An 18,722-nucleotide genomic window follows, 5' to 3' on the forward strand; every position below is an offset into this window, starting at 1 on the left:
TGTCGGGGCGCGCTTTTGATCTGTCATCAAGGCGGGCCTTTGTCGCGGCGTGCTTTTGACCACGTGGCTTTGTCCCCCCTCTATCTGGCCTTGAAATTTGCCCAGTGAATACCATTTTGCCTTTACAACAGCATCTCAGCCTTTGGGTAAGCCTATAAAAGATTAATGCTGCATGTAGAGCCCACATTTTAATTTGATCTCTTCAGATTGGTATTCTGCATTTATCTACCCGGTAGTAGAATTTATCAATTAAATTTAAATTTACCGCCATAATGCCAGGAATGAGACGAAAGTCATATACAGCGGACTTTAAGCTTAAAGTCGTTGCGAAAGCTGAGGAAATAGGCAACCGGGCCGCAGCGAGAGAGTTCAATGTTGGAGAAACATTGGTGCGTGAATGGAGAAAAGATAAAAAGGAACTGGAGAAATGCAATCTGCGCAAACGGGCACGTCGTGGGGCCAAACCAAAATGGCCTCAGCTGGAGGATGACTTGAAGCAGTGGATTCTGGCGAGAAGGGAGCAAAATCAATCAGTCTCTACTGTTGCGATTCAGATGAAGGCAAAACTACTTGCCAATAGAAGAGGAATACCCGACTTCAAAGCTGGCTTCACATGGATCTCAAAATTTATGAAAAGGAACGGACTATCAGTTCGAATGAGAACAACTGTTGGCCAGCAACTTCTGGATGACTGGCAGCAAAAATTGATTGATTTCCGTGACTTTATCGCCAAAGCAATATCTGAACTTGCCATCACTGCAAAGGACGTCATCAACATGGATGAAATTCCAATGGCATTCGACATTCCAGTGACAAGAACCGTAGCCCCCACAGGTACTAAAACTGTTGCCATCACCACAACTGGGCATGAAAGAACGTGTTTTACAGTAGTTCTTGGTTGCTCAGCTAGCGGGGTTAAGTTAAAGCCCATGCTCATTTTCAAAAGGGTCACTATGCCCCATGAAAAGCTGCCCACCAGTGTGGTTGTGCACTGCAACAAGAAGGGATGGATGGACTGTGACGTAATGAGATTGTGGGTAGATAAATGCTTTAGGGCAAGACAGGGTGGATTCTTCGCAAAAAAATCCTTGTTAATTTTTGATGCCATGGCTGCCCACAAAGAAAAAAATGTTCAGGCCTACATTAATTCTACTGGTGCCCACATCGCTGTGATACCTGGAGGCCTGACGTGTAAGCTGCAGCCACTTGACATTGCAGTGAATCATCCATTCAAGACTTTTGTTAGAAAGGAGTGGGAGGAGTGGTTGCAGAGCGGCACGCACGAGTACACACCCACGGGGCGGCTGAAGCGGGCAACTTTCACAGAAGTCTGCAAATGGGTGGCTTCAGCATGGGACAAAATAACACCAGATACTATTCTAAACGGATTTAGAAAAGCGGGCATTGTTTATGAAACCAATGACACTACGGCTACTACCAGTGCAGCGGAAGGAGGCAACAACACGGATATCAGCGATGATGATGACGGCGATGACGATATCACTTCGGAAATAAATGAGGATTGTCTGCAGGCCGTGCTCACTTTATTTAATGACGATGATGACAATTCGGATTTTGATGGATTCAACGATTCAGATGACTGTGATGATGATGACTGAATAAACCTGTAAACTTTGTTTATTTACAACTTTACCGTAACTACGGTAACTGTATTTAGATTATTTTGTCCTCGATACTTCGTTTGATCTACCGTAGATTACCGGTAAATGTTATAGTTTATAAGAATGATCATGTGATTTCTGTTCTTGTTGCTGAATTCATATTCACTAACTCTAGATTAAAAATTATACGGTTGTTTATAAGAATGAACAGTTTTTTTCTTTTGACGTTTTTGGTTGGAGGGTGTGTGAATGGTGCGAGTTCTCCTATGTCTGGTTGAAGTGGATTGAATTATTTAGCTGAAGAAATTATGGTCGTTAAACCCCCCCCCCCCCCCCCATTCCACACACATTATAGTAATTATCTTCCATTTTTGTTCCCATTATAAAAAAATCATCAAATGTTTGCAGCTGAGAATTTGAAAACCACCACCCCGGGACTCATTTGGCTGTGGGTCCAACTCTTCTGTGGCTGCTTCCCTAGCACGTATGCACAAAGGACCGCTCACGCACACCTGCTCCATCCGGCCCCACAGCACTTTCCGCATACGTGCTAGGGAAGCAGCCACAGAAGAGTTGGACCCACAGCCAAATGAGTCCCGGGGGTGGTGGTTTTCAAATTCTCAGCTGCAGACATTTGATGCTTTGGAAGAGACAGACTCATGCCAGGGGCTAGAAGACACCCTGGCACTACTTGACCGAGTCTTTACTGAGCAAGGTCCTTTTGATGGTGTGCTGAGGTTTAGCCAGGGTGCTGCACTGGGGGCCATTCTCTGTGCACTGAAAAGTCAAGGAGACAACAGGTTTCCCTTCCACTTTGCAATCCTGGTTTCTGGATTCAAGAGCCGAGCAACTGAACACCAGGGCTATTACCAGAACGCAATCAAGGTCCCCACACTTCATGTTTTTGGTGAGACGGACTGTGTGATCCCAGGACCCATGAGCCAGGAGTTAACATCCTGTTTCAGAGAACCAGTTGTTCTCACTCATCAGGCTGGGCATTTCTTGCCAGCCTCTGCTTCTGAGAAAAATGCCTACTGCACATTCTTGGAGCAGTTTCTGAAATAGTTTGTTTTATCATCTGAAAAGATAAACCCATTATAAAAAACACAGATAAGTTCCCAGAAAAAGATACATTAAAATAAGAAGTGAAAACAAAGGCCCCTACTGATGAGAACATAAGAATAGCCTAACTGGGTCAGTCCAATGGTCCATCATGCACAGTAGCCCATTCTCATGGTAGCCAATCCAGGTCACTAAATACCTGGTCAAAACCCAAAGAATAACAACATTACATGCTACCGATCCAGGGCAAGCAGACGCTTCCCCCATATCTTAATAACAGACTATGGACTTTTCCTCCAGGAATTTGTCCAAACCTTTTTAAAACCAGCAACGCTATCTGCTTTTACCATAACTTAAATCTTTCCTTCCAAACAGAGACCTTGCTAGATGTCAAATACAGAAAGAACAAGGTACCGTAACTTCACAAGCTGTGCAGGAAATGTGAATCTCCTCATACACCCACCATATACCTAGTGCAAAAATGTGCAAAGGTCTGTTTTTTTCTTTCCATCACTACATAGCCTACGGTAATGCCACACAAGCAGCGCTGTTACAAATATATTCTGAAGGTCAATGCTAAGGTTAACAAAGTTTCCTTCCTTGGACCACAAGGAGATACTGACAAACCACTAGAAGAGATCCCAAAACAACTACCCAGGCACAACACCCAAAGACCCACTCAGTGTGTGAACCAGTTGAGTGGAGTGGACTAGGGTAACTGGGGGGTGGAAATGACCCGGAGTTTTCTCAGCAGAATTTCCCTGACCACCTCTTCCTCTCAACACATTGACACGCTGGTGGGTTTATTTTATAGCTTTTTCACCCCCTTCGGTCTGCCTGTCCTCCTTGAAGTCCTGTCCCCCCTTGAAGGTCTGCCTGTCCCCCCTTGAAGTCCTGTCCCCATCCTGAAAGCCTGATGCCCCCCCCGACACCCGATTCATCACCCGGAAGGACCGCTCGCACCCCCACAGCCTCCCCCACCTCCCCCTCCCGCATGGAGAAGCTGCCTACCTTGTTTCCGGATGCCAATGAGCCCAGCTGTTTCCTCTGCCGGCGGTCCCGCCCCTTCTCTGAGCCCTGCGCTACGCTGCTTCCTCTTCCGGCAGTCCCACCCTTTCTCTGACATCAGAGAAAGGGCGGGACCGCCGGAAGAGGAAGCAGCGTAGTGCAGGGCTCAGAGAAGGGGCGGGACCGCCGGCAGAGGAAACAGCTGGGCTCACTGGCATCCGGAAACAAGGTAGGCAGCTTCTCCAGCGGGAGGGTGAGGGGGGAGGCTGTGGGGGTGCGAGCGGTCCTTTGGGTGGGGGTGCGAGCGGTCCTTTGGGTGGGGGTGCGAGCGGTCCTTTGGGTGGGGGTGCGAGCGGTCCTTTGGGTGGGGGTGCGAGCGGTCCTTTGGGTGGGGGTGCGAGCGGTCCTTCGGGGTGGGGGTGCGAGCGCTCCTTCCAGGTGATGAATCGGGCGTCGGGGGGGGGGGAACTATGTAAAAAAATATTTATATAACGCACTCACGCGTATAACGCGCAAGGTTATGCACGATTTGTAAAAATCGTGTATAACGCACGCGTTATATGCGTGAAAATACGGTATATATTTCAAAGCTATAGTACTTTGAGAATAGTCCGACTTTGACTACCTCTTTATCCCCCTCTCATATACTGTAAATCACCTAGACCCTTAGAAATGCCACCGAGATACTCAAGTATATTTTATAGTATCTGGCTTTACCCGGTGAACATTAAATGCGTAAAGCCAGATACTATGAAATACACTTGAGATTCTTGGTGGCATTTCTAAAGGTCTAGGTGATTTACAGTGTATGAGAGGGGGGATAAAGAGGTAGTCAAAGTCAGACTATTCTCAAAGTACTATAGGATATACTCCCTCACAATTATTCAGACATGCTGATTACACAATATATTTCAAAGCTAACATACTCCAGCTAATAAATCCAAAATAAAACTTTATGCTGCTTTTTTATGTCTAGATATTTTATTGTTCCACCATTTTAGTCCCAGTTTCTCTCTTTAATTTTTCATTTTTAATTTTGCTGCTTTCCTGTCTTTCTTTTTCTAGTGGCTGCTGACCATTTGTTCTCCTCTCTCTTATTTTGTTTCATTCCCTTATTACACCTGTCAACATTGTGATCTTTCCCTTTCAGCTCATTCCTTTTTTTTTTTTTTTTTCTGCCTCTGTCCATTCAAATTTCACCCTCTTTCTTATCCTTTTTACTTTTTGGTTACCTATTAATTTTCCCTTTCCTTCACTCATGCTGTAATTCTCCCATTTCCTATCTCATTCCTTCTCCAGCCTCTTTCTTCTCTCCATCACCACATTTCTACCTCTGCATCTTCATCTTACTCACCTCCTTGCTGCCACCCTGCTTGGCTTCTCCATATGATTCCATCATTTTCAGTATCTTGCCTCCCTCCACTTTTGTAAACCAGCATCGTCTTTCCCTCTCCCTTCTCCCACCTTTGCAACCAGGCATCGCCACGTCTCTTTCCCTCTATCCCAGCATCTTCCTGACCCATCTCTCTTCTCTTCTGCGCCCCCACCCCTCAATGGTCCAATATGTCTAACTCTCCTGTTCTTCTCTCCCCCAACTATCTCTTCCCTCTATTTCTCTCAAGGATCCAGCATTTTTCCCTCTCTCTCCCTCCCTTCTGTCATTGAGTGTAATATCTCTCCCCTCCCTCTCTCCTCCTCTCAACCCTATACTGAAGTCCAACATTTCTCCTTCTCTCTTCTTTCCCTACTTCCTATTCTCCAGTGTCTCTCCCTCCTTCCCTTCCCTTCCACCTAACCTCAGGGTCCAAAATCTCTCCCTCTTTCTTCCCTCTCTCCCTACCTTCTGTCACCATGTCCACTATCTCTCATCTCTCTTCCCTCCTTACTTCCTGTTGTCCAGTATCTCTCTCTCTCCACCCAAGGGTCCAACATCTCTCAGAACATAAGAATAGCCATACTGGGTAAGACCTATAGTCCATTTGGCCTACTATCCTGTTTCCACAGTGGCCAATCCAGGTCACAACTCTAAACCTTTTTTAAAACCAACTACATTAATTGCTGGCAATGCGTTCCAGAGCTTAACTATTCTCTGAGTGAAAAAATATTTCCTCCTATTTGTTTTTAAAATATTTCCCTGTAATTTCATCGTGTCCCTTAGTCTTTATAATTTTTGATGGAGTGAAAAATCGATTCACTTGTATCTGTTCTACAGCACTCAAGATTTTGTAGACTTCAATATTTCCCCTCAGCTGTCTCTTTTCCAAGCTGAAAAGCCCTAACCTCTTTAGCACTTTTATCATCTAAGTTACTTTTATTAGTCAGACATCATATAATAATAGGAGGGGGGAGGGATACAAATATAGGTTTCTTTACATGAATGAAGGGTTTTGAGGGAGGGTGAGGAGAGGGTTACATTTATATGTTTAGATTATAATGATAAGATATGCAAGTGCCTTGATTCATTGTGTTTATTATGATTATTGTACACTTGATGAAAGATTTTTAAAATGAATAAAGAATTTTAAAAAAATAAGTTACTTTTATTGAACCTTTTCTAATTCTGCTGTATTTCTTTCCTTCCCTTCCTCTCATCTGTTCCTAGGTCCATTTCTTTCTTGTTTCCTTCTCCCACCTCACTCCAGCATTTTCCCCTTATTCTCAAATCCTAAGCACCCCAGTTATCTTAAAAAGCTCCAGAGGGTCCTTATGAGCTGGCATCTCTTCTCCCCCTGCTAATCTACCATACAATGAATTCTTCTTACAGGGCCACTGGTAAAACAACAATTTGGATATGCTGTCTGTGCTGGCCTCAGAGCTATTCCTCTGCCACGCATTACCCAAGTGGAAACAAAGTTGTGTTAGAGAAGCTGGGAGCAGGAAAGGGAAAGCTTTGAGGTCAGCGTGGACAGTGTATGAGAATTGCTGCTGTGCTGGCAACCTCTGTAAAGAAGAATACATTGTAAGGTAGATCAGGAAGGGGAGAGAAAGGAAGTTGTCAGACTGAGCTGGAGAGAAAGGGAAGGATTGTTGGACCTCAAGGAACCCCCTGAAGCTGTGGGACCCAAGGCAGCTATCCTCTTTGCCCCCTCCCAACTCTATGCAGTTTCCCATCCCTTACTGCAAGACAGTAACCTTCCCATTCCAGTCTATAGCTTCCATCAGTCTTTCCTTACCTTGGGAATCCCAGCTGTTTACATGTCATTTTGCCATATATCACTTTCCAGTTATCTGAACAGACAGTCCTCCAGGAGCTAGATGTGAATACCTGAAGCACAGAATTCTGCCCACTCAATCTCACTGAGATTACAAGGAGACAAAGATTGAGGAAATGCTGTTAAAATATGATCTGGTATTCATTTCAGAAACTCAAAGTCTATACAGTCTACCTCGCAACAATAGGAATGCTTTGGATAGCTTTTAGAACAATTATATTTAATCCATATTGTACCATGCACCTAGGGGTCAATATGCAAAGTGATTTAATTGCTTGCTGGGACTAACTGGGTAAATCATCAATTTAGAGCATAGATAGCAGTTGAGGAAAGCCTCTGTTTAGTGCTTAATTGCCTCCTACCAACACCAGTTCCTACCTATCCAAGGCTGATCTTTGATTTATAAGGTTCTCAGTCAATTAGGAGGATATTGTAGATTGAGAGAGATTTTCTTTTACTTTGGATGCCACCCCCCCCCCCCCCCCACACACACACACACACACACACACGCACACACACACACACACAAGTGCTGTGGCTGATTAATTTTTTTTAAAGGGTTTGTTTACATTCTAATTTTATATTACTGAAATAACTGTTGAACATAAGAACCTAACACAAGAATAGCCTTACTGGGTCAGACCAATGGTCCATCAAGCCCAGTAGCCCATTCTCACTGTGACCAATCCAGGTCACTAATACCTGGCCAAAACCCAAGGAGTAGCACCATTCAATGCAACTGATACAGGGCAAGCAGTGGCTTCCCCCCATGTTTTTCTCAATAACAGACTATGGACTTTTCTTCCAGGAACTTGTCCAAACCTTTCTTAAAACCAGCTACGCTATCCCCTCTTACCACATCCTCTGGCAATGCGTTCCAGAGCTTAACTATTCTAATCTAATCTAATCCTTAGATTTGTATACCGCATCATCTCCACGTTCATAGAGCTCAACGCGGTTTACAGTAGGAGAAATAGGAAGGAACTACAACAGAGGGTTAGAGGTAGAAGTGTGAAGAAAATTTAGAGGACTTGGGATGCCAAGATATAAGAGTTTCCTTGATTCCTAAGTTGAAGGGAGACTTACATTTTTTGAGAAAAGTCAGGTTTTCAGATGTTTGCGGAAAACTTGGAGAGATCTCAAGTTTCGAAGAGGGGAGGTAAGGTTGTTCCAGAGCTCAGTGAAAAAAAATTTCCTCCTATTGGTTTTAAAAGTATTTCCTGTAACTTCGAGTGACCCCTAGTCTTTGTAATTTTTGACGGAGTGAAAAATTGATCCACTTGTACCCGTTCTACTCCACTCAGGATTTTGTAGACTTCAACCATATCTCCCCTCAGCCGTCTCTTTTCCAAGCTAAAGAGCCCTAACCGTTTTAGTCTTTCCTCATACAAGAGGAGTTCCATCCCCTTTACCATCATGGTCACTCTTCTTTGAACCTTTTCTAGCACCACTATATCTTTCATGAGATAAGGAGACCAGAATTAAACGCAATACTCCAGATGAGGTCGCACCATAAAGCGATACAGGGGCATTATAACATTCTTTGGGCTCCTTTTACTAAGCTGCAATAGCGGTTTTAGCATGTGTGCACTAGACCTTAACGCCAACATTGAGCTGGCATTAGTTCTAGCCGCGTAGTGCGGGTTTAGCGTGCACTAAATAACGCTATTGCAGCTTATTAAAAGGAGCCCTTAGTCTTGTTAATCACCCCTTTTTAAATAATTCCTAGCATCCTGTTTGTTTTTTTGGCCGCCACCACACATTGGGCAATGATACCCCGATCCTTTTCTTAGGTGCTAATCCCCAAGGTAGACCCTAGCATCCGGTAACTGATTCAGGTCATTCTTCCCAATGTGCATCACTTTGCATGTGTCCACATTAAATTTCATCTGCCATTTGGACGCCCAGTCTTCCAATTTCCTAAGGTCTACCTGCAATTTTTCACAATCCACATGGTTTTAACAACTTTGAACAGTTTAGTGTCTTCTGCAAATTTAATCACCTCACTCATCGTTCCAATTTCCAGATCATTTATAAATAAGTTAAGTAGCACCGGTCCCAGTACAGAGACCTGCGGCACGCCACTGTTTACTCTCCTCCATTGAGAAAAGTGACCATTTAACCCTACCCTCTGTTTTCTATCCGATAACCAATTCCTAATCCACAACTGAACTTTGCCACCTATTCCATGACACTTTAATTTTCTCAGGAACCTCTCGTGATGAATTTTATCTAAAGCTTTCTGAAAATCATGATACACTATATCAACCGGCTTACCTGTATTCACATGTTTATTCACACCTTCAAAGAAGTCAAGCAAATTGGTGAGGCATAGATCTCCCTCGGCTGAACCCATGCTGACTCCATCTCATTAAATCATGTTTGTCTACGTGTTCCACAATTTTATTTTTTATAATCGTGTCTACCATTTTGCCCAGCACTGAAGTGAGTCTTACTGGTCTGTAATTTCCCGGATCTCCCCTGGAGCCATTTTTAGAAATCAGCGGAACATAAGAATTGCCATCTCCGGATCAGACCCTGGGTCCATCAAGTCCGGTGATCCGCACACGCGGAGGCCCCGCCAGGTGTGCCATGGCATGGATTAAGTCCCCATGTTACTGTATGCTTCTCAAGGGAGGTGTGCACCTAATATACCCTTACCCGTGCCACTCTATGCCACTCCTAAGGAGATGTGCATCTAGTTTACCCTTAAACCCTAGAACGGTGGATTCTGCAATTACTTCCTCTGGGAGAGCATTCCAGGTGTCCACCACTCACTGTGTGAAACAGAACTTCCTGATATTCGTCCTGGACCTGTCTCAACTCAGCTTCAGTCTGTGTCCTCTTGTCCGTGTCACATTGGACATTGTGAATAGCTGCTTTCCCTGCTCTATTATGTTGAATCCTTCCAGTATTTTGAAAGTCTCAATCAGGTCCCCTCGCAGTCTCCTCTTCTCGAGGGAGAACAATCCCAGTCTCCTAAGTCGTTCCTCATAGTCCAGGTTCTCCATACCATTCACTAGCTTCGTTGCTCATCTCTGCACCCTCTCTAGCAGTTTTATATCCTTCTTTAGGTATGGGGACCAATGCTGGAAGCAGTATTCCAAGTGCAGTCTGACCATGGCTCTGTAGAGCGGTACTATAACTTTCTCTGATCTACTGATACCCTTCTTTATCACATCTAGCATTTTATTTGCTCTCTTCGCTGCCGCCGCACATTGCGCCGACGGCTTCAGGGTCCTATCTATCAGTACACCCTGGTCCTTTTCCTGTTTGGTCTTTTCCGGAGTTACACCTGACGTACTATACTGGTGACCTTTATTTTTTCTGCCCAGATGCATCACTTTGCATTTTTCCACATTAAACTTCATCTGCCATTTGTCTGCCCACTTCTCCAATTGATTTAAGTCACTCTGGAGTTCTTCGCTGTTCTTCTGCGATCTAATTGCCCAGCATAGCTTTGTGTCGTCTGTGAACTTGATGATTTCACTGGATATTCCTTCTTCTAGGTCATTTATGAAAATATTAAATAAGATGGGTCCAAGCTCCGAGCCCTGGGGTACACCGCTAGTCACTTTTTCCCATTCTGAGAACTTCCCATTTATGCCCACTCTCTGTTTTCTGTTCTCCAGCCATTTCCCTATCCATCTTAGTACATCTCCCCCTATTCCATGGCCTTGTAGTTTCCTGAGAAGTCTTGCATGTGGAACCTTGTCAAACGCTTTCTGAAAATCCAAATATATAATATCCACCGGTTCTCCACTATTGATTTGTCTGTTCACTGTCTCAAAAAATTGGAGTAGGTTCGTCAAACATGATTTCCCTTTCCTGAACCCATGTTGACTGGCTCTCATCAGGTCGTGTGTGTCTAGGTGCCGGACTATGCTATCTTTGATCAGCGCCTCAACCATCTTTCCAGGGACAGATGTGAGACTCGCAGGTCTGTAGTTGACTGGCACTCCTCTCGATCCTTTCTTAAATATCGGCGTAACGTTCGCTATCTTCCAGTCGTCAGGTGTCTGTCCTGTTGTGATTGATAGATTGGCAAGTTTTTGCAATAGTTCTCCGATTTCAAATTTCAGTTCTTTTAGGACTCTTGGATGAATTCCATCCGGTCCAGGAGATTTTATCACTTTTAAATTTGTCTATCTGGTGGTAAATCTGGTCCAAGTCAACTTCTACTGTGGTGAGGCTGTCCTCTGCGACTCCCTTGAACACTTTCACTGCGTCTGGTATTGTTGTGGTGTCTTCCTTTGTAAAGATAGATGCAAAGAAGGAATTCACTCTGTCTGCAATTTGTTTGTCATCCTTGACGCACCCTTTTTCTCCCAGGTTATCCAGCGGTCCCACCGCCTCCCGTGCAGGTTTTTTCCCTTTTACGAATCTAAAAAAGGGCTTAAAATTTTTGGCCTCTTGCGCTATTTTCTCCTCATAGACCTTTTTGGCAACCCTCACCGCCTTGTGGCATTTTTTCTGATCATCTATGTTTGTTCCAAGCTTCAGATATTTTTGTGTGTTTCCACGTCTTAAATGAGTCCTTCTTTTCATTTATGGCTTCCTTCACCTCTTTGGTAAGCCACACCATTTCGCATTAGCCACCCTCCAATCTTCAGGTACTATAGACAATTTTAGCAACAGGTTACAGATCACTAACAGCAAGTCAGCAATTTCATGTTTGATTTCTTTTAGTATCCTAGGATGCATACCATCCGGTCCTGGTGATTTATCACTTTTTAACTTGTCGATTTGGCTTAGTACATCTTCCAAATTCACCAAGATTTCTTTCAGTTCCTTCGCATCATCACCCTTGAAAACCATTTCCATCTTCTTCCGTAAAGACCGAAGCAAAGAATTTATTCAGCCTTTCCACTATGGTCTTATCCTCCCTGAGCGCCCTTTTTGCTCCTTGATCATCCAACGGTCCCACAGATTCCCTCACAAGTTTTATGCTTCTGATGTACCTAAAAAAATTGCTATGAGTTTTTGCATCTTTTGCAAGTTTCTCTTCATATTCTTACTTAGCTGTCTTTATCAGTGTTTTGCATCTAACTTGCCAGTGCTTGTGTTTCTTCTTATTTTTTCATTCGGATCCTTTTTCCATTCTTTAAAGGATGTTTTTTTGGCTCTAATAGCCTCTTTCACTTCACCTTTTAACCACGCCATCTCGTTTCCTCTTCTTTCCACCTTTGCTGATATGTGGAATACATCTGGTCTGGGCTTCCACAATGTTATTTTTAAATAATATCCATGCCTGGTTTATATTCCTAACCTTTGCAACTGATTCTTTTAGCTTCTTTTTAACCAATTTCCTCATTTTATCATAGTTGTGCTTTCGAAAATTAAACACCCCTACAGTAGATTTCTTTTGCGACGTTACTCCCGGTAACAGCTCAAATTTGATCACGTTATGATCACTGTTTCCCAGCAGACCCAACACAGTTAACTCCTGTACTATGTCTTTTTTTTTTTTTCTTGCATTCCACTAAGCACTAAATCCAAAATAGCACTCCCTCTTGTCAGTTCCCGGACCAGTTGCACCAAGAAGCATTCATTTATGACATCTAGGAATTTTACCTCCCTAGCTTTGTTTTCTTAACATAGCAGATAGGACTTAGTTCAGTTTTCTCTACAAGGAGCTTCTTTGTTTGCTTGTTCTTAAATTTCTTTTTTTACCTCCATTTCAAAAGGAGAGGTGAATAATCTCCTTTGAAGTCCCCAGCCTTCTGAGGATTAGATCTTGCATAAAAAGATAGTTGCTTCTTTAGCCTATAGAGCCACTGAGGAAATCATGGGGGCTTTGTTAGGGCTTTTTCTGTTTTTCTCTTTTTTTTTATCAGGTGCAAGTAATGCAGTATGGCTGGGAAACATTGGGTCACCAAAGTTATGCTCTGGTTTCAGCTTCTGTCTCTGTGAACATAAGAACATAAGCAATGCCTCCTCTAGGTCAGATCTGAGGTCCATCGTGCCCAGCAGTCCGCTCACACGGTGGCCCAACAGGTCCAGGACCTGTGCAGTAATCCTCTATCTATACCCATCCCCTTTGCCAACAGGAAATTGTCCAATCCTTTCTTGAACCCCAGTACCGTACTCTGCCCTATTATGCCCTCTGGAAGCTCATTCCAGGTGTCCACCACACGTTGGGTAAAGAAAAACTTCCTAGCATTTGTTTTGAATCTGTCTCCTTTCAACTTTTCCAAATGCCCTTTTGTTCTTTTATTTATTTATTTATTTTTTTGAAAGTTTGAAGAATCTGTTCCCCTAGCAACCCTTTTACCTCAATATGGGGAAGAGAAAAGGAGCACTTCGCAGCACCTCCGGCGGCGATAGCGGCACCGCGTCTGGTGCAGACTACAATTCAGGGAGCGTTGGCCCACTTGAGCGAATCTTCAGGGGCAAGCCCGAATACGTCGGGCGAACTCGGCCAGCAGATTCGGGCGTTGTTGAGCCCGGAGCAGAGGCAGCCACCACCACAACCTGGAAGCAGTGCAGAGTCGGGAGTTCCTGAGGTAACGATGACCCCGGAAGGTACATCGATCCTCAGAGAAGGAGGACAGCCAGCTCCAATTCTATCGGGAGCTGAAGAAGCCAGAGAACAGCGGCAGTTTTCCCACACTGCAGATTAGGTGAGAGGAACTTCAGGAGGAAGTAACATTAACTCTGGGGTGCTGGAGAAGCCTAAGAAAATAGATATGGAGGCTTTATGGCAGGCCATATCAGTTATGGACGCTAACCTCAAATTGTCTTTTTCCACTTTAAAAATTGATTATGGGACTATTCACTCTAAAGTGGAGCAACAGGGCTTGGTCCTTAAAGATTTAAGTGAGAAATTAGAAAAACAGGAGTCAAGAATATCCGAAATGAAAACTTTGGACTTGGAATTGGTAAAAGAAAGATCATTTACTGCCAGGAAAATGGAAAGTTTTGAGAACCAATTAAGGAAAAATAATTTGAGACTCCTAAATTTTCCTAAATGTCCCTTAATTTCACCAATGGAGATGGCAAGAAAGTATTTTAAGGAAATTTTGCTAATTCCTACAGAAAGTTTGCCACCAATTGCTAGAGCTAATTATCTTCAAGTAAAGAAACCTGTGGAAGTTTCCACTCCTAATGAGATTCAAGGGACAAATAATGAAAACATGAACTTAACGACGTTTCTGGAGAACCCTTTAGAGCAGGGGTGCCCACACTTTTTGGGCTTGCGAGCTACTTTTAAAATGACCAAGTCAAAATTATCTACCAACAATAAAAATGCTAAACATATATATATTTATTTATATATATATATACACACCGAGTGTACTTTGTATTTATGTTCAAATATTTTTTTATTATACAGCCCCTCTCCCCCAAAGGCCTGACCCCCCCTGAAGGTCTGCACATTCCCCCTCAAAGGTTGACTCCCCCCTGAAGGCCTGCACTACCCCTTGAAGGACTGCACTCCCTCCCCCCCCCCCCCCCCCGAAGGCCTCCCCTCCCCACATCCATTTGCCTAATTCCAGCAGGGAGCAGTCTGCAGAGAGGATCGCTGGTACTTTAGCGATCCTTGCAGGTTGCCATAGGCCTCAGGAGCTGTCTTCCCTCTGCCCCAAGCCTGTCTCTGACTTAGAGGAGGGGCAGGACCACGGCAGAGGGAAGACAGCTCCTGAGGCCTATGGCAACCTGTAAGAATTGCTAAAGTACCACCTGCCACCGGCCGTCTCCCATTCGTCCCCTTTGGAGATCCCCACAGGAATAAGGAAGTTAAATTAATAGAATACTTAGGCACAGAAAAACAAAGAAATACTTCCAAGAACTGCCCCATAAGAACTGCCTGTCACAATGCTCATTAGTGGAACTGAATAAAAGACAAGTACAATGGATTTAGAAGAGGGATGATCCGCCCGGGTGCACAGCTTGGAGGGGTGCACAGCCGGCCAGGTCCGGGTCATCCTGCCTTTCTTTTCCCCTGGTCCGCGCTCGGGGCTTGCGCCTGCCTGGTCCCACGCCGACGCTCGAATGGTGCCGTCAACTCCCGCGAGTCTCGCGATAACCAACAGCACCATTTGGGCGGCAGGTGCGAGCCCCGTGCGCAGACCGGTGGAAAGGAAGGGCAGGAGGACCCGGACGGCTGTGCATCCCTCCAAGCCGTGCACCCGGGGCGGGGGCGGACTGCCCCACCTCGGTACGCCACTGATTGGGAGGCCAATTTTGGGGGTTTTAAAATTGTATATCGGGCAGCATTAGGCCTCACTCTTACCTCAATCATTACAGGCGCTTCTATTTCTTGTGATGCGCTGAGCTCCGTCCCCCACCGACCTTCACCCCGCCCTTCCAGCACTCTGATTGGCCAGCGTTCTTTAAGAGGCGGGCCAGTCAGGAGGGGAAAAAAAGAGAAGGGAACCTGCTGTGCGATCGACTGGGGTCGCCTGAGCGAACTGCAAAACCCAGGCAGTGCTTCTTTAGCTTCCAGCTAGCATAGGGCGCTCTCTGACCAGGGGGCAGTTGCCCTAGTTGCACTCCCCTAAAACTATTCCTGTCATGTGTGACTGCAGTATTCTGTTAGCATGATATTTCTGTGTAGCATTCTGTAATAATTTGGCTTGTTCAGTTTTCTTGATAGTAGAGAGGATATATGTGAAGAGGAGGGGAGACAGGGGTTTCGTCGATCCTTGCTCTGAATTATTTGTATTTATAAAATGACAATTGTACAGAATATTATTTCTTTTTATACTTTAACAAAATACATTCAATATAAATCATAACTGAGGCTTGTGTGGATGGGATCAGATGATTTGTGGGGACCGAGCTCGCAGAGATGGGGCGGAAACGGGGTTTTTAAATTTTAGTCCTAGTAGTTTGCCGGTCCACAAAATAATTCTTTTTTTCTGCCGGTCCATGTGTGTAAAAAGGTTGAAGAACACTGATTTAAAACATGGTCTAAGTCACAGAAACCCACTTAAAGTGACCAGATAAGCACTGCAAACACATAATACAAATCTCCACACACTACCCCAGTGATCACCGACCCCCCCCCCCCCCTAAAAATATTAATCACAACTTGAAAATTGTGCCTCCAGAACATCATCGCCTAACATAGGAAAGCCTAGTCGTGCTGCCCAGAGGTGTCTTAAGTCATCTTGGGGTGGGTTATGGATCCATGGAGAGGAGGACCCATGCCCATAAGCCCCTGTAATCACTGCATTGATATTGAAACGTGCACTCCCCTATACACCCCCAAAACCCTTTTGTACTGGCATATAAGTGGCTCCTGCAGCCATAAAGGCTATTGGGGTGGTAGATAAGTGAGTCTAGGGAATTCTGGCAGTGGTTTGGGGGGGCTCACCATGATCTGTAAGGGAGCTGTAGTGAGGTGAAGACATGGTATCCTTTTTGTGAAGTTCACAGCAGTGCCCTGTAAGGTACCCCATTATTTAGGTGCCATGTCTGGATATTCAGTCCATCACTTTGCAGACCCCTCTCACGTCCAACAGGGCTTGTTCTAGGCTGTAAGGATTGTTAGTCAGGCCCCCACAATGTATGGTTGGTGCGGTTATATTAGAGGTGCCCTTACACACGCCAGGTCCCAGGTTCAGTTCCCTCACAGAAGATTCGCCAGGAGTAGAATCAAATAAGAAACACAGCCAGAGGTGATTGCATAAAGAATATATTATAGAAATAGGCTTACAGAAAAGCAATATTTATAAGCATTACAATTAAGTAGAGAGCAAAGCAGTTTCCCTGCCTTACAGTGTTCAGAGGCAAAGAGACAGAGTCTGAAGTTCTAAGGAGAGCCAGAGAGAGAAAGGGGGATGGGGTGATGGTCTAAGTTTCGGGTTCCATAGATAAAGAGAAGGATAGACAGAGAGATAGACAGAGAAAGAGAGAGCTTCATGTGTGTTGCAGAGAGGAGGCTTTTATAGCTTGGAATCTTATTCTGAATATAGAAACTATTGTATGTCCCAGTATCTTTCTGTTTAGAATTTGTAAACTGTTTGAAACAATGGTTAATTTAATTGATAAGGAAGGTGTGATACTTGCAGGCATGGTAGATAGGATTAGTCTCTGGCTTCTTTGTCCCTTTCAAGCAGCCTATCTTCTTGATAAACAATCTAGTCTGGCTGGATGCTTAATGTATGTGAATTCTGCATCAACATTCCAGTCAGATAATGTCCCATAGGCCTTTGCTGACATTAGTTCTGCCAACTGAAAATGCTGATTGCTAGCAATAGCTATGCTGACATAGGCGTTTTTGAGTTGGATGAAAAGTTGGACAAATATGTGGTATAAAGATGGACGATTTAGCGACTTGGACAATCAGATCGACAGGACGTATACTTAGACGATTTTCAAAATGAAAAAAATGGACGTATTTTTCAAAAATGTGTCCTAAGCTGTTTTTTTACTTTGGACGATTTGCGACTTAGACTAAAATGGACTTAGACGTTCCTTTCGATTATGCCCCTCTATGTAAATAGTAGAGTGGCCTATGTTCGTTGAACTGGTTACTGGTCTTCAGCCAAACGGAACAGTGATGAGTTAGGTCACTTTGAAGCAGAGAAAAAGCTGAAGCTGGTTGTAATTCTTGGTGAACAGATATCTCTACCACAATAAACTGCTGGCCATTTGATGGAAAATTTTACATTGAGGTGACTGTCCACTAGATTGATAGTTTTTAGAGAGGAAGTCTGCTTATTTGGCTCTAAGACTGGAGACTTCTAATGTTCTTGCATCAGTTTTTGAAGACCATCAAATGAAAAATTGTTGGAATAAAAACAGGCAATGATTCCAACTTTGTGAAAGCCTTCTCTGCAATTGGCCAGAATGATGATGATAGTGAATATGAATATGTAGGTTATGAATTAGACCACACTGCTTCTACTGATGATGAAAATGACAATAATAATGGTATTCTTCATTATAAGGATGTATAATGTTCCAGAAAGATTCCCTTGATAAATCTGCAGACCCAGTCAAAAAATATCAGTAATATTGCAGCCTTGTCTGATTTGAAGGAATTTTTTAATCAGACTGAGCAATCCACTTTCTATCAGTACAGTTGATGAAAACCTTTTGAGTTGTGCTTGTTTAATAATGATTCACAAGCACTCTCGCATGAGTGACAGTCATTTTCCATAACATTCACCATAACAGGTATTATCCAGGGACAGCAGGCAGATATTCTCACATGTGGGTGACATTATCCACGGAGCCCAGTATGTACAGTACGAACAGTGCTAAAAATGTAGCGAAGCTTCAAGACTGCATGTACCGTGTATGTGCGAGTGCCTTCCTGTTCAATTTAGGCTCATGGTTTCTCAGATCCATAAGCAAGCTAAGAAGCCAACCAGGGGAGGAGGAATGGATGTGAATATCTGCCTGCTGTCCCCAGATAACACCTGTTACAGTAAGTGACAAAAAATTAGGTTGTTACTTTTGCTAATCTTTTTTTCTTCTAAACCCACACTCTTCCTGGACTAGTGTTGTTATTTTCCTATTGTCGCCAGATAGCTTGTAGAGAGTTCATTATATAGTCTTGAGCCCTTCCTCTCTTACCTCAGAACTGCCCTCCAGGAATTCAGTGATAAAGCAACCAGAAACACCTGTAGAGGACATAAGAACATAGGAACTTCAGTCTATCCTATACTAGGATAGACTGAAGTTCCATCAAGCCCAGTATCCTGTTTCTAACAGTGGCCAACCCAGGTCCCAAGTACCTAGTTAGATCCCAAGTAGCTAAACAGATTCTATGCTGCTTATCCTAGGAATAAGCAGTGGATTTCCCCAAACCATCTCAATAATGGCCTATGGACTGCTCTTTTAGGAAATTATCCAAACCTTT

At 44.0% G+C, this 18,722-nt stretch overlaps 1 protein-coding gene across 1 annotated transcript in view; it reads right to left on the reverse strand.

The window, feature by feature from the left end:
- Positions 1–18,722, reverse strand: part of TMPRSS3 (transmembrane serine protease 3) — a 107,456-nt gene that overhangs the window by 62,258 nt on the left and 26,476 nt on the right. The window contains exon 4 of the mRNA XM_033942928.1: positions 6,866–6,989. Within this exon, the coding sequence (XP_033798819.1) occupies positions 6,866–6,989 (124 nt within the window). The remainder of the gene's footprint in view (positions 1–6,865; positions 6,990–18,722) is intronic.

This window comes from Geotrypetes seraphini, chromosome 4, assembly GCF_902459505.1.
Source record: "Geotrypetes seraphini chromosome 4, aGeoSer1.1, whole genome shotgun sequence".
Lineage (NCBI taxonomy): Eukaryota > Metazoa > Chordata > Amphibia > Gymnophiona > Dermophiidae > Geotrypetes > Geotrypetes seraphini.